General features: G+C 37.5%; 1 protein-coding gene across 7 annotated transcripts in view; it reads right to left on the bottom strand.

Moving 5' to 3' along the window:
• Positions 1 to 24,292, bottom strand: part of RBFOX2 (RNA binding fox-1 homolog 2) — a 188,971-nt gene that overhangs the window by 46,968 nt on the left and 117,711 nt on the right. For all 7 annotated transcript variants that reach the window (XM_081330747.1, XM_081330746.1, XM_081330749.1 and 4 more), the window contains one exon: positions 14,992 to 15,216. In XM_081330747.1, coding sequence (XP_081186873.1) covers positions 14,992 to 15,216 — 225 coding nt within the window. The remainder of the gene's footprint in view (positions 1 to 14,991; positions 15,217 to 24,292) is intronic.

The following is a 24,292-nucleotide window of genomic DNA, read 5'->3' as shown; positions in this document are numbered from 1 at the left end:
TCCTTCATATGGTAGAAACAACAGCTTTACTGTAAGTAGGCTCTTACTGGAAATGGCAAGAATAGGACCTTCCTGAAATGACTTTCACTGTAAATTTGAATATGAGTAAACATGTTTCTTTCAGGATTTTTATGTACATTCTTGCTATATGTAGTCTGTTAGATAGCATATAAATCTGCAATGAAATGACATTTTTCCCTTGAAGATTTAAAATAAATGGTAGACCTCTCAGGTTTGTTTGGTTCTGTGAAGTATGGGGAATAAAATCTGGAAAAGTGGTTAAGACATGCCTCCTTATTGAAATCTAAGCAACAAAAGCTTTTCACACGGCAATGGTTATGCCTACCATATATGTGTCATTTCTAAAAAGTTATCTGCTATATCAAAATTATGTCAACAAAAACAAACCCTGAATAAAAAATACTATCAAACTGTTTAGTTTAAAGATGAAAACAGCAAAATATATTACCCATTCTTCAGAGCATGCATTTAAGAAGAAAAAGTTTTGTCACAAATCACAAATTGGTAGAATCTATTAAAAATGGCAATGATTATAAACTTTACACAGAACATTTTTCTTTGCAGTAAACTGGGGTATAGGTTTTAAAATCAGAAGTAATTATTTCCATTTAAGTTGCAGTCCTGGAATGCTCAATTTAGTCAAACAATGACTAAAAAGAAAAAAAAACATAGTATAAAACTCTAGGATTTTTTTTATTAACTAATTATTTTATTTTAATTTTATTTTCTGCCCAATAAAGCTTAAGTTGCTGTTTTTCTTCATTTATTGACACCCCTAAAAGTCCTGGCTAGTGGCATCAAGTAATAATGTGTTAACTATCAGTGCACTAAAAACACAAATATAATTGTATTTATATTTCATGAGCAATTGGCATTGTTACTGTCTCTTACAAATTGATTCCCTTTTGCTAGCTCCCTGTAATAGTGAAGAAAACATTTAAATGACTTTATAGAAAATATGAGGACAGGTGTCAAAAAAAATGGGAGAAAAAAGCTATTTTCCCCCTTTCTGTTCCCTTTTTCTTTTTTAATTAGAGAGGGGGGAAATTAAAATAGAAAAATGGTGATATTAACATCCAAGCGTACATAATATGGAAAAATCAGATATAGTTCCGCCTCAAGTAGTCTCTCTCCAATACAAAATTCTGACTTTTATGTAAGTGCTATTTTGATCTTTATAATCTTCCTACACAGAAAATATATCTACATTCCATGGACATAATATACAAACATGAAAGGAAAGAGTAAGGTTGAAAGAAGCAAAATAAATCTACTGTGAATAAAAATGCTGTCATGGTTCCGATAGATGAAACTCTTCAAAAGAACTTCAAGGCACTGCTTACCTTAAAGAATGTTTTATTAGCTTGAAGCGCGGGCTTTCTCCCCAGCTCTCCAGGCCACCCAAACTCTATCAGCTCTGGGCCCAATGTCGTTGGGTTCCCATGATTAAGTTATTATTGTTTTGACTAGCTGGACTCTCATCCCTATTCCCCCTCCTAGCAGCAACTATTTCTAAAAGCAATAGAGAAAATGGCTGCATTTCCATCTGTTGTCAAAGCAAGAACATCCCATGTTAGCAGCGTTGACAAATGCCTTATAACATATCACTATTTCTATCACCAATGAAGTTTTGCATATTAAGTCTGCTCCCTGTATAATTCATCATAATTTCCTCACCTAATTCAACATAAACAGTATTTATTAGACCTGGGATATTAATGCACTGGCAAAAGAGGAATAATGTGACCAGAAAATCTATCTCACCTTGAAAGTATACCAAACAAAACAAAAACACTGGGGTTTTCTGTAGCTCATGGTTTTTTTCTGCTAAAAGAATTCCTTGTATTAAGCAAGGTAAAAAAAAACCCATAAAGACTGTGTGAGCCAGAAAAAAGGAGGGAGGAAATGGGCTTAAAATGGATCAGCCTCTAACATTCTTAATTGCAGCCCATCCCCAAAACCGTATCTCAGGGGGGAATTTTGATTTTTTTTTTTCCTCTCTAGCATCCAACCCATTTTTAACTGCCAGTTTCTCCTACCACATCGTATTTGGCCGCATTCCATTCTGTATTCAAAGTATTATCCTGCTAACAGATAAAAAGGTTTTTCATATAATTCATTTCAAATATTGGGTTGGGAATAAGTAATAAACACATATATACAGATTTATTTTTTGGCTAATTTTGTTCTTAGAAGATAAATTAACATAACAGACCAACTGATGGATACTGAATGCAGCTGGCTCAAACAAAGATGACACGCCTGGATCAGGTGTCTTCATGACATCTGTACAATTCATAATCCTAACAAACCAGTAAGACAATATTACAACCATGGCCAGCTCTTGTCCTCCTGAGTAATTCTATGTTAAATTACAGAAATATATATATATATATATATATATATATATATATATATATATATATATATATATATATATATATATATATATATATGTAAATGAGCTTTACTAAAAAAATGTAGTCACAGACAGGCGAGAGTAGAAAGTTTATTAAAGGGGAAATTATTCATGTAATAGATAACCATTGAGAATAGAAAAATTTCCATAGCTAATCTCGAATTTTTAGCTTCACATCAACAGCTCAATTCAGACAAAATCCAAAGTTCAAATTAGACTGGAGAGCAGGGATTCTGTCCCCTCTAGCTTATTATGATAACTGGAAGGCAATCAAACATGTACAGTAAAAATCAAGTGTGCCCGCAAGGATTATTTGAGGTGGATTAGTGTTAGAACTGAAGTTGTTTAGGCAAGAACTAGCAGCTCTCAGTTAGACACTGTATATAAACACTGGATAGACATTTCTCAAGACAAGGAAGAGAACAGCCAAATTTCCACTGGCTAGGAATGTGTACTGTGTCTCAAAACATTTACCAAATTCTTCTGGGTGGGACCCAATTTGGCAGAACTGAAACCTGGAGCATTTTGCTTGGTTGTTCTGGACATCTGCTAAAACAATATCCACAAGGTTTTAGAGAACAAGTAGGACAAGACTAATGTAAATTAATTAACTTTAATTTTGATGTAAAGACAAGATGTGTTTATACAACAGACGGAATCTATACATAAAAGTTAAGAAACAAGTTGGGCTCCAAATTTTTTATTCAATTATTTAAATTTAATTGTTCAGTATCCTTGTAATGGTCGGGAGATTTATTGAGTAAACTACCGTGTTTCCCCGAAAATAAGTCCTGATTATTATTATTTTTTTGCCTCCAAAAGAGTGACCAGGTCTTATTTTCATGGGATGTCTTACTCACCTCCAGCACTGACAGCCCCGCCCACCAGGTCCACTTCTTTTGCAGCCAAAGGATCGGGTGCATTCTGCAGCTGCATTCCAGCCTGCATTTTGCAGTCAGGCCTTTCCAGAAGGCCTCTGTAGCTGAGTACCAAGCTGCAGAGGTGTTGCAGAACCAAGCTATGGACTGAATCCACAGTTCAGTTCTTGGCTGCACAGGCCTTCCAAGAAATGAAGGCCTGACTGCAGAAGACGCCTCTGTAGAAGTGGGTGGGTGATGAGAGGCCTGGCTGCAAAGTGAACGCAGAGCACATAGAACAGATCCATTCCTCTACCCCTACCCTAGCTTGATTTTTAAGTGTGTGCCTCGCCCCAAAACTAGGACTTATTTTGGGGGTAGGCCTTACTTTCAGGGAAACAGTATTTACTAATTTACTAAAATTAGTGAGAATTTTTAGAAATAAATATATGCAATTTGCATAATGTAGTTAATTGAAACAAATGAATTTATTCCCCACTACCAAATTTTGTTTTGTTTATAAGAAAGAAATTGTGATTATGTTACAATTGTAACTGTATTGAAATTTTCTGCATATCTTACCTAGAATTCAGAAGTCATGCTATCTAACTCATAGCTTTAAGTGAATTCCACAATTGCCTTTTTTCAATTATTCAGGTATCATTCCATTTAAGATATACCTGAAACTTTCTCATCCACATGAAGAACATCAGAAACTTTCTGAATTACAACAGGCACCTGGGGAAATAAAGCTTAGTCCTATTTGTATGTGAACGATCAATTCTATCTTGGCTAATTCTATGATACAAAAGTATGTTAGGTTTTCTACTACATGAAGCTCCAAAATAATTATGGAGCACAAACAAATTTGTAAAAAAAAAATTAGACACATTAGAGATCAAGAAATCTTTAATGTGTACATTAAAGGGGTTTATAACATCAATTCTGGTTTAGTCCAAGATTCTAATCAACAGAAGATGTAGAACCTTTTGTTTTCATTATGAACAATAAACTGGTATTGCAGTAGTGGAGAATATGACCAACATTTAAAGGAATTTTTGGGATTCCCAAAAGTTTCCCCAAATAGGCTTATTTTAGCAGCAAATATACACTCCAGTAATGATGTATGCTTATCATGAAATAAACGATATTTAATGGTTATTAAATACTGGGATTAAATGTGACAGCTAGGGCCAAAATAGATGCTTTGCTGATAATATTATTAAGGATGGAACTTGCATTTTACCAGACATCAGTGTTACCATATTAAGCTCACTGCCAAACATGTTTTTCTATACCAAACATGTTTTTCTATACTGGGGGAGAAAAAACAGAAATTATAAATGTATAGTGACTGTTACTAGGAGACAAAAACACTTTTAGCACTCCCAATTCTGGATGGCTGGATGGCTTAGGGCTTTGATGAATAATCAAAGAAACTACTGGACAATTCATCCGGTTTTCTAAATCTATATTGAGATGCCCAAGTTTAAATGGCCATTGACATGCCACAGAATCCCAAGTTAAATTTTAAACCAAGAGCATTCTTTCTTGCAATGATTTTTGGGATATTTAAACTTATTCCCAAGTATTTAGAAAATACATTGCTGATTAAAGGAAATAATTTTCTTTTCATGATTTTTCAACTTTACAAAGGAAATCAGGATGTAATAATTCCACCAATGTATAACTTTCTGCTCATGCTTAAAAGCATCTAAAACCAAGCATAACATATTGACAACAATTTTTAAAAAAGAATGTTGAGAAGGCATTACATTTTAAAGCCTCAACCCTATATCAAGACTTAGAAGGATAACCTGAGAAAACCTCATTAAGTTCTGCTCTGCTTCCAGTGAATAAAATTTAGATTTACATATAAACTATCCTTTTGGAAGAAAATATGGGTTTTAACTCTTAATCCATGCAAGATTCAAGTAGTTGTAAATTATGGGACTCATCATATATCCCCATTACTCTCCTTAGCTTTCTACTATAATAACTCATATCTGGTTTTTTAGAAGAGTATTTGCTTAGTACAAGCTGCAACTGTCAAATAAAACCTATAAGACTTATGACTATCTTCATATTGTTTGCCCAAAATACTCAAAAGAGAAGTAAGGATGCAACACACAGTTGGTACATTTATTTTTCAACTTAGCCATACAATTGTTAAATAGCAAACTTGCCTTTTTCAAACTGTATATGGCTGGAAGGGTTTTGCTTACCCAATTTTATCTTCTGTCATTTATAAACTGGCTTGGTGTGTCATCCAAGTGCAGGACATGCTAAGATATAATGGTCCTAGCAATTTTCTTTCTCCAGTCTTGATTTAGTACTTAAGAAAAATGTTGGCAGTTCATAAGATAATATATATCATTCATGATATGTTGGATTTCTCAGTCTTTAATTTTCTTGCATAGTCATAATCTGAAGATGTATACAAAGACGTAAAGGTATAGGTTATATTTAAAGGATTTGGTCCATGAATTGTTCCATTCACAGAATACTTTTGGTGGTCAGTTCCTGAACCAAAACACTTGTGATTAAAATGCTTTTGTCAATGCATGGAATCAGATAGGGATACAGCTGTGATGGTATAACCGCTAGAATGCAGTATTGCAGGCTAACTCTGCTCAGCGCTAGGAGTTCAATCCTGACCAGCTCAAGGCTGACTCAATCTTCCATCCTTCTGAGGGCAGTAAAATGAAGAGCCAGATTATTGGGGGCAAGATGATGACTCTGTAAACCACTTATACAGTGCTGAAGCTGTATATTAGTCTAAGTGCTATTGCTATTTTGTTCCACTGTTGGGAAGAAGGGGTGCTGAAAAAGCCAAGGACATGGCTGTTAATGGAAGACAGACAAGGGAAAAAGGAAAGTGTGGGGACTGGGAAAGTGGTAGAATATTACCTAATGTGTCATTGGCAATGGGAACAGCAGGAGCACCTAGTAGGAAGGAAGATGATCTTATTCTTTGCAGCAAAGAGTAAGAGAATCATAGAATCATAGTTTGAAGAGCTCATTTAAACCACTGAGTCCACCAACCCAATTCATAGTATGAAAATTAAAGCATTCATGACAAATGACTGTCAGATCCTGCTTCAATGTATGAGGGAAAGTAGGGAAGTTTTTAATTAACTGCCTTTTGGAGTGCTCTTAGTGCTTTATCCTGGTCTATGACTGTAATAAATATTTGACTTAATTTGTTTTTGGTGTTAGGAGGGACCTAAGACCATATCACTAGAGGTGATGGAGAATATATTTTGACGTTCTTCTGGGATATCCCTTCATTTGCTTTTTTCCCAGGATTAAATAAGCCCAGATAGTCTGAACAGTTAAAGGCACAATGCCAGAAACCCAGAGATTCTGAGTTCTAGTCTTGCCTTAGGAATGAAGCCAGATGGATAACTTTAGGTACGTAATTCACTCTCACCTCAAAGAAGAAGGCAATGGCAAACAGTAGCTGGGGAAGGGAAAAGATTCTTATCTTCAACAAGATGACAAGGGAGGATTTGGGTAAGAGTAATTTTACCAGCGATACAATAATATAAGCAACATTTTGTAATAAATTATCAGCCACTTTGGGAGTACAGAAGGTTCTTGACTTATGACTTCAATTGAGCCCAAAATGCTAAGTGAGACATTTGTTAAGTGAATTTGCCCCATTTAAGACCTTTCTTCCCATGGTTGTTAAGTGAATCAATGCAGTTGTTAAGTTAGTAACATGGCTGTTAAGTTAGTAACACAGTTGTTAAGTGAATCTGGCTTCCCATTGACTTTGCTTGTCAGAAGTTTGCAAAAGGTGATCACATGACCCTGGGACATTGCAACCATCATAAATAAGAGTCAGTTTCCGAGCATCTGAATTTTGATCACGTGATCATGGGGATGCTGCAATGGTTGCATGTGTGAAAAATGGCCATAAGTCATTTTTTTCAATGCCGTTGTAATTTGTAAATGAATAGTTGTAAGTCAAGGATTACCTGTATTTAAGATATGGATGCATTTGTTGGCAGGAGCCAGCAGGGGTTAGTGAAAAATAAATCATTTCAAACCAATCTGATTTCCTTTTCTACGCTGATAGTTTAGTTGACCATGGAAATGTGTGAACACAGATAATCCTGCCTTCAGCAAAGCATGCAACAAAGTCTCTTGTAAGATTTTGTTAGACAAGATGGCAAAATATGGTCTAGACTATGTTGTAATTACATGGATACAGAGCTGGCTGAACAACAATTTCCAAAAAATATGTGTCAGTAGCTCTGTATCAGGCCAGAGGAAAGTGCCAAGGAATGTACCTCAGGGCTTTGTTTTTCCAAATTGGAGAGCAGTAGAAGTGAAAAGAATCTGGATGAATCACAAGCTAAATCTGAGCCAACAGTACAGCACAGTTGCAAAATAAAGCAAATGCAGTACTACACCATATCAACAACAGTATAAAATCAGGCTCAAGGTTGACTCAGCCTTCCATCCTTCCGAGGTAGGTAAAATGAGGGCCCAGATTGTTGGGGGCAATAAGCTGACTTTGTAATAATGCTGCTTGGGGGGGGGGGCAAAGCCCTAATAAGTAGGCATATGCATAGAATGAAGGCTATTGCTAAAGCACATTGACTTGTGCTTAGATTGTAAGCCGCCCTGAGTCTTCAGAGAAGGGCGGGATATAAATGGGATTTTAAAAAAAAATCAAGACAGGTTTTTCCCTATTGTGTATCCGTCAGTTTGCACCTAGAATATTGTGTATGGTATGTGGTATATTGTGCAGAGTGGGACATAATGGTTAAGACAGTTGAACTATGACCGGCAAAGCAGCCAGTTTCACTCAGCCATGAAAGGTCACTGGGTGAGTTTGGGCCACTCGCCTTCTTTCAGCTAAATCTACCTCACAAGTTTGCTATTGCAAGGGAAAAGTACACAGGGAGCACAACATATACCATCTTGACCCGCTGACAAAAGGCGGGATATAAATTTGATAAATAAATAGACAAGAGTCATGACTAGAGGGCAGTAATCAAGTTAATAAAGAGGCTGGAAGGAAATGCTAAGAGTAACAGCTGAAAGTGTTGGATGTTTAGCCTGAAGAAGAGAAGATTGCAGCATATGAAAGGCTGACATATACAAGAAGAAGCAGAATTGTTCTGAGTGGTTCAGAAAAGAATAAACAAAGGGTTTAAATTACAAGGAATGAGACCTAAGTTGAGCATAAGAAAAAAAAAATCCCAACAGTAACAGCTGTTCAATAATAGAACAGACTGTCTTGAGTGATAGGGGCACCTTAACTGTGGCCGGGATGGCCATCTGTCAGGGATATTATAGTTTTGTCTTCCCGCATGGGCAGGACACTAGATTACATGTTCTCGAACAACCTTTCCAAATTTTACATTCTGTGATTCCTTGGGGATATTTACCCATTTATCAGGGAAGGTGTGTGTGTGTGTGTGTGTGTGTGTGTGTGTGTGTGCGCGTGTGTGTTTAAAATATTCCATATCTTTATGGGTATGTAACACAATGACTTCCTATTTATTTCCAATATGGGCAATAAACAGGCAATCCTCTCACTCAATCTATAAGTGACATATGAAGCTCCTCTTCACATTACAGTCCTATTAGCTCATGAAAAACAGCGCTCTTTTTTCAAGTATACTTGAAGATATCTCCTAATATGGAAGAAGAAAGGGAGGCTTGGCAGCAGCTGGTAACTAAGGTCAAGGCTCATATTATTCATCCTCTCCTGATTTTATTAAATAAAACAAGCCTGGATGAAGATGGAACCAACTTAAAAATATACATATATGCAGCATAGCACTGCCATAGAAAAGATCCAGTTTCATTTCTGGGATATGTCTCTTTTACTATGGAGCAACAGATCTCATGTATTCCCATGCCAAAAACTGTTATTACTGTTTTGCGTATTATTTCATAGGACTTGTTATACCTACCAATGACACTTTGCTCTGCTATTACTCTGCTTTCGATACCATCGACCATGGTATCTTGCTGCGGCGTCTCAGGGGATTGGGAGTGGGAGGCACAGTTCTTCAGTGGTTCTCCTCCTATCTCCTGGGACGCTCGCAGTCGGTGTTGGCAGGGGGGCAGAGATCGGCCCCTAGGTCTCTCGTTTGTGGAGTTCCTCAGGGGTCGGTTCTCTCGCCTCTCCTGTTCAACATCTACATGAAACCGCTGGGTGAGATCATTCGTGGTTTTGGAGTTGGGTATCATCAATATGCCGATGATACCCAAGTTTTCTTTTCGACCCCAAACCACCCCAGTGATGCCCTCGCTGTGATGTCCCGTTGCCTGGAGGCGGTTCGGGTCTGGATGGGGAGGAACAGACTTCAACTAAACCCTGACAAGACTGAGTGGCTGTGCATTCCGGCATCCCGGGACATTCAAAATGTTCCATCTCTTTCTATGGGGGGTGAGCTCTTACCCCCCGTGGATAGGGCTCGCAACTTGGGCGTCCTCCTAGATTCACGGCTTACCCTGGAAGATCATATAGTGGCCGTGACTAGGGGGGCTTTCGCCCAGGTTCGCCTGTTGCGGCCCTATCTGGACCGGGATGCCTTGTGTACGGTCACTCATGCACTCGTGACCTCTCGCCTTGACTACTGTAATGCTCTCTACATGGGGCTTCCCTTGAAGACCACTCGGAGGCTCCAACTGGTACAGAATGCGGCCGCGAGAGTTGTCTTGGGAGTTTCCCGGTACTCCCATGTTACACCTTTGCTCCGCGAGCTGCATTGGTTACCAGTTGTCTTCCGGGTGAGGTTCAAGGTCTTGGTTATGATCTTTAAGTCCTTACATGGCATGGGTCCGGGTTACCTCGGGGACCACCTGCTGCCGGCGTCAACTCCCCTCCGCCCTGTGCGTTCCCACAGAGAGGGCCTCCTCAGGGTGCCTCCAGTCAGGGAATGCCGACTGGTGGCCCCCAGGGGGAGAGCCTTCTCTGTGGGCGCCCCGGCATTATGGAACCAACTGCCGGTGGAGCTCCGGATGGCATCAGACCTCCGAACCTTCCGTCGCGGTCTGAAGACCCACTTATTTGAATTAGCTGGTCTGGCCTGATGGGGGATTATGGGTTTTAAATTGTTGTTTTAGAATGGTATTATTGTTTTAATTGGGCATTGGTTTAATCTTTTTTAACTTTTATATTGTTATTTAATATGCCCTGTGAACCGCCCTGAGTCCCCAGGGAGAAGGGCGGTATATAAATTAAATAAAACCTTAAACCTTAAACCTTAAACCTTAAGTTTTGATACCGGGCTCAAACATTGGAATATGTGAGCTGATCCACTGTCTTTTTAACATTTTATGACTGTGTCCTGTTTCTGAACGTCAGTCATCTCATTTTACTTGCTGTCATGTTTTTTTAAAGTTCTCCTAACTCACGAAGTCAGCTGTTTATTACTGACAAAAACTGCACGATGCTAAAGATCCTTATTGTTTGAACTTATAGTTTCAGGTTTCCGAAATCAAAATCACAGTACTGCTGCAGAAACTCAAAATCAAAATTAAAAGAGAAGTATCATTAGCTAGCCTCAATACAAAAAACAACAACAACCCTGAAAGCATTAAAAGATTAAATCCACCATGTGCACCTACTATAATGTGCTTTATTAGCAAGTTAAGAGCTAACAACAAGCTTAACAGGTAGATGAAGCTTTCAGTTTGATAATCTGTCAGCATGTTGTCCAATTTGAGATAGTAAAACAATGTCAACAAAGAAGAACATATCCTTAATTGGATCCCCTGCAACTGAATCTTCAGAGAAAAATATGTTTTAAAATCCAGGTTTATCTGTACAGAACTGTATCCACCTGGCTATATATTCCAGAGAATCAGCACCCAGATGCGGTAGGATGACAAGAGTAGCTTGCATGATTCTGAGAGTGATGCTGATGGCAGCATAAGCTTCTGATAGGATCACCAATTTTAAAGTCAAAATGGGAGAAGTAAAGCTAAGGATAATTCACAATGAGGATGAGGGAAGATGTATTTCTGTAAGCATGAGGAAAGCCAATCCACTTATGAGAGGTTAGCTCAAAATTAAGCCTAGAAAAAGGCAATGCCAAGCCACTTCTGTATTGCTGACAAGAAAACCGCATAGACAAACTTGGGTGCCAGGTTAGAAGTCCCTATTTTAGTTACAGGGGAAGGATATATTGGACTTTTTGTGTATCTCTTTTTTGTACAACACAGCAAGGGCATCTGTGAGTGGAACATATCAGAGCTACCCCTAGATATGTGATATTTTAACAAGCAGATCCTAATTCTTGTTGTAGATGAATTCTGTAGAACTTTCTTACCAAAAGACAATTTAGCCAAGACACATAAGTCAAACCTGTAATGCCTGATGGAGATCCACACGGCAACCCTACAACTGTCCCTCAGGAGGTGTTAAGTGTCAGAAGTAGCCAAGGTTCCTGGGTTCCTAGTAAGATGCACACTGTTCACTGAGGGGAAGTTTTACTCTGTGCTTTGTATGCTAGTTTGATACATGCCTTACATTTTGACTGTGATGGTTAACCTAGAGCTGCACCCTAGATTAAGCTGTTGGAAGGATATAAAAATGCTATTGGAGGCTCTGAATACATGTTCTACTCAAGCAGATCTTGACAACCTGTCTGATGTCTATTTTGGAATTCTGGGTTCATTTGTTTTAATAAAATGGATCTACAGGCTATGCAAAGATATCTGGTTGGATGATGCAGATCTTAGACGAAAGCCTTCTCACATTTTTCTAGATGATGTTACAGCTATCAGGAATGTCAATTTCCCAATTATATACAATTATATAATTGTATAATTATATACAATTATAAGGATGGTGAGTGCAGAGGCTCAAATAGAACTTAGATAAGACTTGAAGCGTTAACTGGAGATGCCATAATGAGTAATCCTAATAAGAATATGACAATGAACCCAAAGACTTGGTGTTCTCTAATGTTTGGGCTGTGGAGAGGGCTGAAATTCCATGAGAATTGCAAGAAGTGCACAATGCAACAAATAAAAAGGGTGCAATAATACTGATGTATACTCGGAATGAGAAAATTGGAGACATGGAGGAACTGCAGCATGATTTGGATTGGGTGAGCATGACAATCCAAGAAATATGTTAGACTTTTATGTAAAAAATCTTTATTGTTAATACCTTCTTCAAACAAAAGAAATACATACTTTAAAAACAGCCATTAGAATCACAAGGGCTAAATAACAGAAACCAAAAGGCGGAGAAGTGCAATTTGGTCAGCCACAATACTTCTTTGTGTAATTCCAGAATAAAACCATGAATTATTGAAGTCAAATATATGAGTTAAAATTAGAAAATTAAAGAGGAGGAGTGCCAGCAAGTACTGATTTGAAAACAATCAGAATGTAAAATCAGATTCAGTATATGAGAACCTGAGAAACTACAGGAACAAAGACAGTTTGAAAACTAAATCAGAAAAAAATATTCTTATAATTTTAAAGAGAAAAGGATTCATACAGTTACAAAATAAGCTATTCTGGAGGAGGAAGATGAAGGCCCTGGTCAATAAATTATCTTTACAGATGACTATAAACAAAGATTTGTTACTGAGAGAGATTATGAGGGCTAAAAATAAGAGAAAAGACAAGTCTTATCCTTCTGAAATGGTTGTGATGCGAAAAAGCATGAAAAGGTTTAGATCTGATTGGCTACAATTTCTAAATTTGTTCAGAATTCAGATCAGCTAGCTCTCCTGAACTTGCACAAAAACTGCCAACTATCTTATAAAGCTACCACTTCCTGGAATACAATAAAGATATTGTTCTAGTCTGTGCTCGTCCATCAGTGAGATCCAGAGAAGGAGGAAGTCAAACATTTACATAATGGATCCAACCGTTAGAAATCATGAAGGAAAAAAGCATCTAGGAAGCATAAGAAATTTTATGAAAGAAAATACAGAAGATGAAAACACTCCATAAAAGTTGCAAAAATAAGAGAATCTTAGTGCACAATTAAAATACTAAAGAGAAAAAGGAACATTTATACAAAAGGGAAAGGGGGGAACGTAATCAAAGAATACAGGTTATTTCCAGAAACTGCAGGAATTCTGTCAAAAAAGCTAAAGCTCAGAATATATTGAAGGTTGTTAAGAGATGAAAAAAACAAAAAACAAAAAAGGTATTCTTGTATGATAAAGATAAAAGGACAGCAAGAGCGACTGCAATCCATGTGACAGGAGAAAGCAGTGAAGCAGTATTGGATGATGGGACCTTTTTAATTCCTATTTTGAGTTTGTCTTCTCTCAGGCGGAAAATGGAGCCTTAGCTGCATCATGATTATATCAGTGGGAGAAGAAAATTGCAGCTTACAATATTTAAGGAGACTATAAGAGAAACGAATTCAAATGAATTTATCTCTCAAGAGCCAGATGGATTACTTCCCTACTGAAAGAAAAAGTGCAGGTGATCATGGAATCACTTTGTAATCTCTGAGAATTCCTGGAAGAATGGTCACCCCCATCTTAAGGAATACCTGGGAAATGATTAGACGTGTCATTTTTAGCATTTATACTTGGCAGTCTTCAAGTAGTATGCTTGTAAACTATTGGGGAGGCATGCTACAACTAACAGGATCCAGCATGGATTTATTGGATACAAATCATGCTAGACTAACCTTACATTCTTTCTTGATAGAACAATTAACTTAGTACATCAGAGCAATGCCACAGACAAAGTGTGCTTGGAACTCAGTAAAGTCTTTGACTAAGTGCTTCATGATATGGTAAAAAAATGAGCTAGATATTACTATTATTGCCTGATACTGCAGCAACTCTGGGTGGATTACAGATTTAAACATAAAGAAAAAGACCCAGGTTATTACACAGATGGAGGAGTGGACATGTTCTATTAACAGAATAATAAAGTTGAAAGGGATTTTGCAGGTCTTCAAGTCCAACCCTCTGCTCAAGCTATCCCCTTTCCCATTGAAGGACCAGAAGTAATGGATTAAACTACAAGGACATTCAGGGTACATGTTAAGAGATTTATTGCCTATATGAGCTGTTAGTTAGCAGAATAGGCTATCACAGGATGTGGTGAGTTTACATTTCTAGAAGTCTTAAAACAGACTAAATGGTCATCCATCAAAGATACTCTAGTAGGTCCTATACTGAACAATGGGTTAGATTAGATGACCACTTCTACTCCTTGATTCTATTCTTTTTGAGAACCCAACAATGTAAGACGGTTATGAACCAATATCTCTATATGTGAATAATACATCCTAGATGACTGTGGATCAACAGCCCAAGACATTTACAAATCTTGAAAGGACAAGATTTCAAGTTGTATGATGCAACTCAAATTTTGCCTAATGCAAGTTAGTTAAATCAGAGGAAGTAAAAAAATAACCTGAACCACACAGGAAACATTTAACATAGCATGGTCCAAGAGCACATTGAAGACACAAAATGAAGAAAATATGGTTAGATATCCATAGCATCATAAGTTACTTCCCTTCCACCTGTTTTAATAATAAACAACTTCATTCAGATGAATCTGACTGTTCCATTTCTTTTTGCAGTAATTGGGAATTCTTTTTCTTTTGTCTTAGCTTTTGCCCAAGAAAGCTAACTTTGGATGCATAATACTTACCTATACCGTTTTAAAAATATAAATGCCAGATAAGCAATCAAATAAATTCTCAGCTTTAAATCTTGCTGAACATACCGTAAGAGATCCATTCTGCGTGGTAGCTGTATTCGTATTCTGTTCTCCATGCGTTTGTCCACTTCCATAGATTGTCAGATTGTGCTCACTGGTCTGGCCTGCATAGTCCTGAGTGTGGGGAACACCATATTCTGTGGGGATCCCATTCTGTGGGGGAGGTGGGAATGGGATTGTAGTGAATGGCTGGACCATTGTGTCAGGAGTAGCTGTTGGCTCCTGGTTACCCTGAAGAAAAAAAAAGGCAAACAGCATTAAAGGAAGGAAGGAAGGAAGGAAGGAAGGAAGGAAGGAAGGAAGGAAGGAAGGAAGGAAGGAAGGAAGACATATATTCTGTCAACAAAGGACAAATGGTGGTCAATAAAATTGGGGGGATAAGGATCAATAAAATTAGCCTGAATTAAAACACTGCAAAATGAGGGACTCAGTTTATGGGCTGTAATCTACCACATTGGTCCAATGCAAATTGATGGATATGTTTTCTGATTTCCCAGTTTAGGACTGGGAGAGAGTCACTAGCTTCTATGGCCTAGAAGTGATGCATTCTCCCTCTTTCTCAGCCACTGTTCAGCAGCAATATGTCTTGTCTCCTAGAAACCATCCACATACTTTTCTTTAGCATGTTTCGCACATTTAGCAGAAGAAACAAATATTCAAATAAAGGTTTCAAGTTAAAGGCTTTTAGAATTCTATTCACTTAAGGACAGAGAAGGAATCAGACTTACATTCCAAATTCTCTGATGATGTATCGCAACATCTCTTTTTCAAAAGATGAATACAGAAAACAAAATAGCACATGTACTGTGCTGCCCAGCACTCAGTATCTGGACAAATAATTTCCTCTGCTCCAAGCTTGTGATTATACTTCCTAGAGATCGATCCTAAAAGTCTTCTATTTCAAAATATTTCACTTCATGCTGAAAATATTTCCCAAAGTTACCCATATAGAGGAAATGAGCCACTATGTGGTATTACAGAAGCATCTGTTTAAAAGACAGGATATATGCTAGCAAAATAAGAACTTATGATGGCAATTTAATTATTTGCTACACAAAGCACCTTAAAAAACAGGTTTAAAGTAAAACAGTGCAGAACAGGTGCTGTTTCATTTTGTGTATTCCATCTGTTCAAAAAGGATTGTTCTGATACATCATCAAAGAATTTCGAATCTAAGCCCGATTCCTTCCTTTGAATGAGAAAAATGCCCAAAACAAATATGTGTAATGTAGATTTCTTTATTTTAAAATAAGTTTAATATACTCACAGACAATAGAAAGACTGACTGGCCAAAGGGAGACTTGATATATCTTTTTGAAGAAGGTACAAAATGGATTTTAGGTTTTATTCTTAGAGTAGTGAGACCACTCAAGCTTTAGCTCATTATTTTATTGCTTGGAGGAGAATGCAAACCATGTTTCAAATAAAAAAATAATATATATAAATAAAGTTTTATATACCAAAAGAAGAGAGGCAACACAAAATTAAAATGATGTTTCCTCTGTTTATGTTAAGTAACTACTAAGGAGCTGAATGACAGGAGGAGAATATAAGCCCATGGGCGAAACACACATTTGTGCATAATGACTCAATCATTCAATTCACATGTTCCTTTTTATAACACTTTTATTAAAAATTACAATTAAAAAGAATACAAATTTTAAAAAGAAAAAAGAAAAAACAGAATGTGAGAAAAAAGACAATAGAAAAATAAAATGGAAAGAAAAATAAGAATATAATCAATAAAAAGATAAGAAACATATAAAGCAATGGCTTCCCCTTTAATCACAAGTATAAATAATTTTACTAATTTATTACCTTCTCTTAAAATACAACAAGTGATTGTCTTATCTATAAGCAAATCTTTAAAGCTGTTGGGAAACTGCCAGCTAGTCTGGAAGGAAGGGTCAAGCTTATGCCACTTGCAGCTGCACAATGACTACAAGCTAGGCCAGTGATGGCAAACCTTTTAGAGTCCGAGTGCCCAAACTGCAACCCAAAGCCCACTTATATATCATCGGGTGCCGGGTGGGCATGGCCCATTGGGTGGGTGTGGCCAATTGGGTGAGCGTGGCCCATTGGGTGGGCATGGCTGCAGTGGTAACTGCAGACTGGGTGGGACTAAAAAGTTCAATCAATCAATTCCAACTTTGTGAGATCTTTTTTTTTCCCCTCGAGAAGTTGAAATTGATTGATTGAACCTTTTTTTGTACACGGCAGCGGAGGCCTAAAGCTAGAAGGTTTTATAATAAGGTTTACATAATAAAGTCTACTTTTTTAAAAGATAGGGAAAATGAGGGCCAAATTAAATTCCTGATACAGTAACCAGGAACAGCCCCTCTTCCCTACATTCATTAAAAAGATCTCTGGCGCTGTAGGGATGGGCATCATCTTCAAAAGGGCCTCTTTTACAACTGATAAGGTCTGGAAACATTCTAAATTATCCTCACTTTTCCATATATAGCAATCCAGTTAATCCAAAGATTTCAGTCTCTCAATGAAGCAAACAAATTCCTAATAGTTCAAGGAAAAGGAATGAGGGAACTGACATATAGGTTCCTTCATTCTTACCTACTATGTAAATAAACTTGCATGTAAGTTATCTCCCTGCTCTTTCAGGCACCATCAAAGAACAGTATATAAAATAATCTCAAAGGAGATGCAAAATAAATGCCTACACATCATCAGCATTAAACATGTTACATTGTCATACTAGTATATTTAAAGCATGTTTTTTTCAAGTCCACTGAACACTGATAACTTTTTAATGAAGGAAAAAGAAAAAATATACTGAAATAAAAGTGTGTTTTCAAAGTGCTCTTATTTTCCCACATGTCCAACATATTGAATCTGAATCTTAATGGAATGCATGTGACGGACATTGATAGTATATTTCAACAATGTCTGAAGCAAGATTTGTTATAGAAAGTATCTGCATAACATTCTTTCAATACTGGATATTTGATATAGAGCAGGGGTCTTCAAACTTGGCCCTTTTATGACTTGTGGACTTCAACTCCCAGAATTTCTCAGCCAGGCATGTTGGCTGAGGAATTCTGGGAGCTGAAGTCCACAAGTCATAAAAGGGCCAAGTTTGAAGACCCCTGGTATAGTGTGTGCTAAAAATCCCTTGGAAAAAATATAACTTGAAGGAAAAGGTGATGGGACTTTGAAAGCTTTTTCATTAAAAAGCTCATATACTTCATGAATTTTCAGACAAAGGTCTTCTAATAGTAGATTTTTCAACAGACCATCTTGATTCATAGATAGGTTATACTTTGGGATAATGAAATTGGATGTATCCAAGTCTGCAAAACAATTTCTTCTGGATCTTCTCACCAGCTGATACAAACTCTTCATGTCTGTCAGAGAATACTTAATTTAAAAAACAGTGCTCTGACGTAAAGAAGTATCACACAGATCACTATTGAATATCTAAAACAGAAAAAAAATCTGAACCAGGAAACTTGAAACAAATTAAACTTCAACTCTCATTTTTGGCAAATAAAATGTTGAATTGAAGAACACTTCTAGCTAATCATTCAGATATTGGCTTAGTCCCAAATTTGTTTTGATACTAACTAGCCTATCTGGACAATGTCTCCTAGGATTATGTATTTCTATAGCAGAGAGATGAAAGAAGGTGATATATTGATACACAATGAGAGATGAAAGAATGATGGCAACAATTTATTTCCGGAATTCCAAATATTACAAGCAAACACATAATGATTACTACTCTTAAAGGTGCTATTTTTACATGTCTACATAACAAGCTTTGTTTTGTAATGCTCAGTTCTAATAGTATACAGCGTTATACAATGGAATCAGCTTCTCCCTCCCCTACTTCTCAATTACACATGCTTCAAAAAATAATTCATAGATGGAGAAGCATGATACTATTCTATTCCAGGTAACACAAAATAAAGCTTTTTCATTTTTAACTCAATTATAAAGTAAGCATTCAAGGATTTGGATTTCCCTTGGATTTAAAAAGCAACAATGACAAAAATGTTGAAAGAGAAATGGTTTCTATTTTTTAGTTCAGTGTGCTAACCAGTCAACATAACTGCACTTTATTATAGTTTATTTTAACAGTTTCTAACTATAGAAAATGTCTAAATTTTCATTAAAAACAACTCCAGAAATATATGAACTCTTTCTATTATCCAACATAACGTTCCAGTTTTATGTACTGGCATTTGCCACTACATTAGCTACTGCAGCTCAATGTAGTAAATAACATTTAATAATATATGCTGGCGTCCTTTTTGCAAGGAAAGGAATGTGATTAAAGATGAAATGAGAAAGCATAAGCAATGAAAGAGACAGAAGCATGTACCCGATTAGTAATATGTTTATAGATGTCCATATCTCTCGTTTCTTATTGTCCTTGCAGGGGAGAAGAAATTATAGCCAGAAAGCCATAAACAGCTGCAAATTGCCAGCCTTGTACTAGATGGCATAAGATAATTCAGAGCCTCTAAGATCAGGATTGCCTTGCAAATCTGGTCTCTCATTGGACTACAGATTCAGGGAGAAGATCAAACCATTTCAAGTATACCGTTTTTAGCATTTATTTATATTAGATTCATTTATGTCAATTGTCCTCTCAAATTCCAGGAGTGTTTAAGTAGTGCTCTTCATTTTATCCCTACACAAGCAACCCTGTGAGTTAGGCTGAGCAAAAATAAGTTGGGTGGCTCCAAATTATCCAGATACTTTCCATTGCCAGCCTTTGCTTTACAGGCAAAAATGAACTGTGTAAACCAGCTCACACTAAATCCAAAAATATCAGATATGTAATATTGAGTTAAAAAATAGAAAGCCATAACCAAATAATTCCAGCAATTGTGTTTCAAGAACAAGTTTTATAGAGAGAAACAATATCCAATATCTTGTGTACTTTTTTCTTCCCCATCCTACTTATCTGACTATTTGGACCCTTCCTTTGAGCAGATTGGCTTGTTTCCACTGGTCATTAAGTTTTGTAAGTGTCCTATTTGCTATCATGTTACTCTCTGTTGACATTGTGAGAACTAACTTTCACACTTGATTTCTCAACTCAGTTTAAGTTCTTCATCATTATACATCAAAATCAAGTATGCTGACTAGTAAGTAAACTATGGTTTGAAATATCAATGATAATTTTTTCAGCTTAAGATCTGTAGTCCTATTTTTATGTCTTCAAGAAAACATAGAGCAAAGCAAAAGTACTGCAGTAGTAAATTATTTATTGAATCAATGTCTTACTATGAAACCAAGTTCTGCTGTTTTTCATCCTGTTAATCTTGACTTGGTTTCGTAGCCTCTTTTCATCTTTTAAACCTTGTTTTTTTTCTCTTCTGCAATATTTTAAGCTTTATACTATAATTTATATAAAAAAATAATTACTAGCATGCAGATAAAGACCTAGCTGTAATATCAAGGAAAGGATGAAAAAATAAAAAGTAACATGGAAAGATAGCACCAAATATTATGTATAGTGGAATGATAGAAGAAACTAAATGAAAAGCTGTTCTTTTCAGGTCAATATAGGATACTAAAGAACTGACAGAGAGGAATAATATGTTTTGAAAGTTCAGATTAACATTTAAGTGCCATGATGAGAGGAAATGGCTTATGACATGCATAGAAAATGTGACTATATTAAATTTAAAAGTGAATGCGCAAAATAAAAATACTATCATTGAATATTAACTCTATGCAATCTAAGCAATATCTCATTTTTTGTATGTTTATATTATTAAAAGAACAAGTGTACCCATTTGCAACATTTGTATCGAATAATATTACAAAGCTACACATACAAAATGCCATAGTTTCGACAGACAGACAAATAAAGCAGAACTCCGTGGCTTGGAAATTCCTCAAAGAAGTGTTTATTAGTTATAAAGTATTGGCACGTCAAAAGTGAAACCAAGTCTGAAGATACAAGTAGCAATTCCCCAATATGAAGTTAAGAAATCCCACCTCTAAAGCTATGCAAGCAACTACGTTCCCCAATACATCTTCTTGGAGGGCTTTTCACGAAACGCTAAGCCAGCAGTCTCAGGAGCAGCCAATGACCTTGGTTCCCACAGGATAAAAGTTTATTTAGATTAGCGAAGCACCTGGTAATCCTCCCTCCCTCCTTTCTATGTGTCAATGGAAAATGAATAGGGAAGATGGCTAGCTACAACCATGCTCATTGCTAAAGTTGACAGTCGGCTCCCCATCAGGAAAAAAGAGTCTCCTGCAGGGAAAAGAAGCAGGTTAAGCATTCCGAGGCTTGTGAGGGTATTTATCGTAAAACATCTTTATCAATCTATCTGCATTCACATTTGTAAATTTTACCCATGTAGCTTCCGAAAGGGGGTAATCTTTCCACTGAACAAGGTATTGTAACTTTCCCTTGTACAACCTAGAATTAATAATACGTTTTATTTCATAATGTGTCTCCCCCTCCACCACCATTGTACCCGGTGGCTTCTTTAGGACAGGTCTCAAAGAGGATTCTGACACAGGTTTCAATAGACTGAGATGAAACAAGGTGAACTTTCCCCAACAATCGTGGGTTAATGAATTTAGTGATAGGAAAAGGACCCAGGAATTTTGGCCCCAATTTTCTACTGGGTAATTTTAATCTTAAATATTTCATTGAAAGATAAACTAATTGTCCAACATGAAAAGGTTTATGAGGGGAGCATCATTTGTCAGCTTGCTGTTTGTAAACCTCGGTAGCTTTGGTCAGTGCCTTCTTCACATTTACCCAAACCTCCTGGAAGGATGTCACCCATTGGTCCAGAGTGTGGGAAATGGGAGGCTCCTGTGGATACTCAGGCATGGGCACAAAGTCTCGACCCATTGCTATTTTAAATAGCATTGCTATTTTAAGTAGACTCTGCCACCGGTCAGAGAATGTCGGCTAGTGGCCCCCAGGGGGAGGGCCTTCTCTGTGGGCGCCCCAGCTTTATGGAATCAGCTGCCGGTTGAGCTCTGGATGGCACCTGACCTTCGCTCCTTCCGACGCGGTTTGAAGACCTACCTATTTGAACAAGCCGGCCTGGCCTGATGGGGGATGTGCTGGGGTTTTTATTGGGGATTTTTACATTTTTCTACTGTTTTTAGTTCGGGCTTGTATTTAATTCTCTTTTTAATTTTTGTATTCTGTATTTTTATATGTGCCCTGTTCACCGCCCTGAGTCCTTCGGGAGAAGGGCGGTATATAAATATAATAAACATAAACATAAACAAACATACTGTGCACCATATTGTTGTAGGCTACCTCTGTGAAAGGCAGGTCAGCCCAATTGGACTGCTGGTAATTTACATAGCATCTGAGGTACTGTTCCACCACTGCATTAGCTTTCTCAGAAGCTCCATTAGTATCTGGATGAAAACTTGATGTTAGCCCCTGGGAGGACCCAATCATTTTTATGAACTCCCTCCAAAATTTTGCAGTAAACTGGACCCCTCTGTCAGAAATAATCCATTTTGGGGCACCATGGAGTTGGTATATGTGCTTCAAAAATAGTTTGGTTAGCTTCTGGACAGGGGGAAGTCCCGAGCAAGCGATGAAATGTGCCTGTTTGGAAAATAGATCAATCACAGTCCATATTACAGTGTTCCCCTTTCCCTCAGGTAATTCCACTATAAAATCCATGGCTATCTCCTCCCAAGGTTGAGAGGGATCGGCCACCTGCTGCAACAAACCTGGTGGTTTTCCAGGACGCCTCTTCACGGCAGCACAAATGGCACAACTCTTAACATAACTCTCTATGCCCTTTTTCATTTTTGGCCACCAGAATTGCCTTAGCACCAGATGCAATGTCTTTAAAAAAACAAAGTGACCCGCTTGCTTAGCATCATGACTCTGTTGCAATGCCTGGATCCTGAGGCTATCTGGGAGGTATAACTTAGAACCCTTCCAAGCTAGCCCTCCCCTTAAGGTTAGTATAGATTTATTATCTTTAAACCAGGCATCAGTCTCTAACTTCTCCTTTAATTCCTTTAGTGAGTGATTGTCAGGACCAGCAGGGGGTGTCTGGGTGTGTGATCTGGTTGTTATTTAAGAAGCATATTGCAGTGGAGGAATAATGGAGTTAATGACTTCTCTCTGTGATTTTTTTTGTAGGAGATCAGTCCCCACAGCCACCTCGCTTACATCAGCTTGAATGATAACTTGTTGTCTGGGGTCAGGGTGTTTAAGAACTGGTTCAGCTGCAAAGAGTCTCTTTAGTCTTTTGAACACTGCCTGGCACTCTAATGACCATTGCAATGGCTGACAAGGTCAGAGTTTCTCCCCTCTTTCACCTGTTTTGAGTAAATCAGTGATTGGCATGGCTATCTTTGTGAAAGAGGGAATAAATTGATGATAAAAGTTGGCAAACCCCAGAAAACTTTGAAGCTACTTGCAGGTACATGGGGGTTGCCATTCCAATACTACTTTAACTTTGGCAAGGTTCATCTCTACCTCCTTATTCAAAATCCGACACCCTAGATAATCAAAGCGGGTCTGGTGAAATTCCCACTTTGACAGCTTTGCATACAGTTTGGCTTTCAACAATCTCTTTAATACCTCACGGACCATTTTGATGTGTTCATCCATGGTTTCAGAGTAAATAAGGGTGTCATCAAGATAAACCAAAAAACCCTTGTATAAATGATCATGGAGCACTTGATTTATCAATTGCATAAACACAGTGGTTGGGGGGGGCGCTGCAGTCCAAAAGGCATCACTTTAAATTGGAACCCAATGGGCAATTGAAAGCTGTTTTCCACTCGTCCCCCTCCTTGATCCGGATCCGGTAATAAGCCTCTCTTAAATCCAGCTTGGTAAAGATTTTTCCTTTAGCCAGATGGGCTAACATTTTTTATTTTTATTTTTTTAAATCCCATTTATATCCCGCCCTTCTCCGAAGACTCAGGGTGGCTTACAATCTAAGCACAAATCAAATGTGCTTAGCAAAACATGTCCTTCCTATTTTCCATGCTGAAAGCGTTGAGGTACTTAAAATCCAAGCATAATCTGAGAGAACCATCTTTCTTTTCCTTGAAAAGCATGGGAGCAACCACGAGTGATTTGGCTGACTGAATGAAACCCCTAGCTAAGTTTTTATCAGTGTACTTTCTCAGTTCTTTCATCTCTCTGAGCATCATAGAGTACATCCTTGGTATAGGGAGCTTGGCACCAGGCAGAATTTCAATAGCACAGTCCTTAGCCCAGTGTGGTGGGAGGACGTCACATTCCTTCTCACTAAATGCTTCTGCCAAATCATGGTACTCAGTGGGGACAAGTTGAATCCCTGGCAGCTTTTCAGCTACA

Source organism: Vipera berus (assembly GCF_964194415.1).
Source record: "Vipera berus genome assembly, chromosome: 6".
NCBI classification, from domain to species: domain Eukaryota; kingdom Metazoa; phylum Chordata; class Lepidosauria; order Squamata; family Viperidae; genus Vipera; species Vipera berus.
This window is presented reverse-complemented; position numbering and strand designations above follow the sequence as displayed.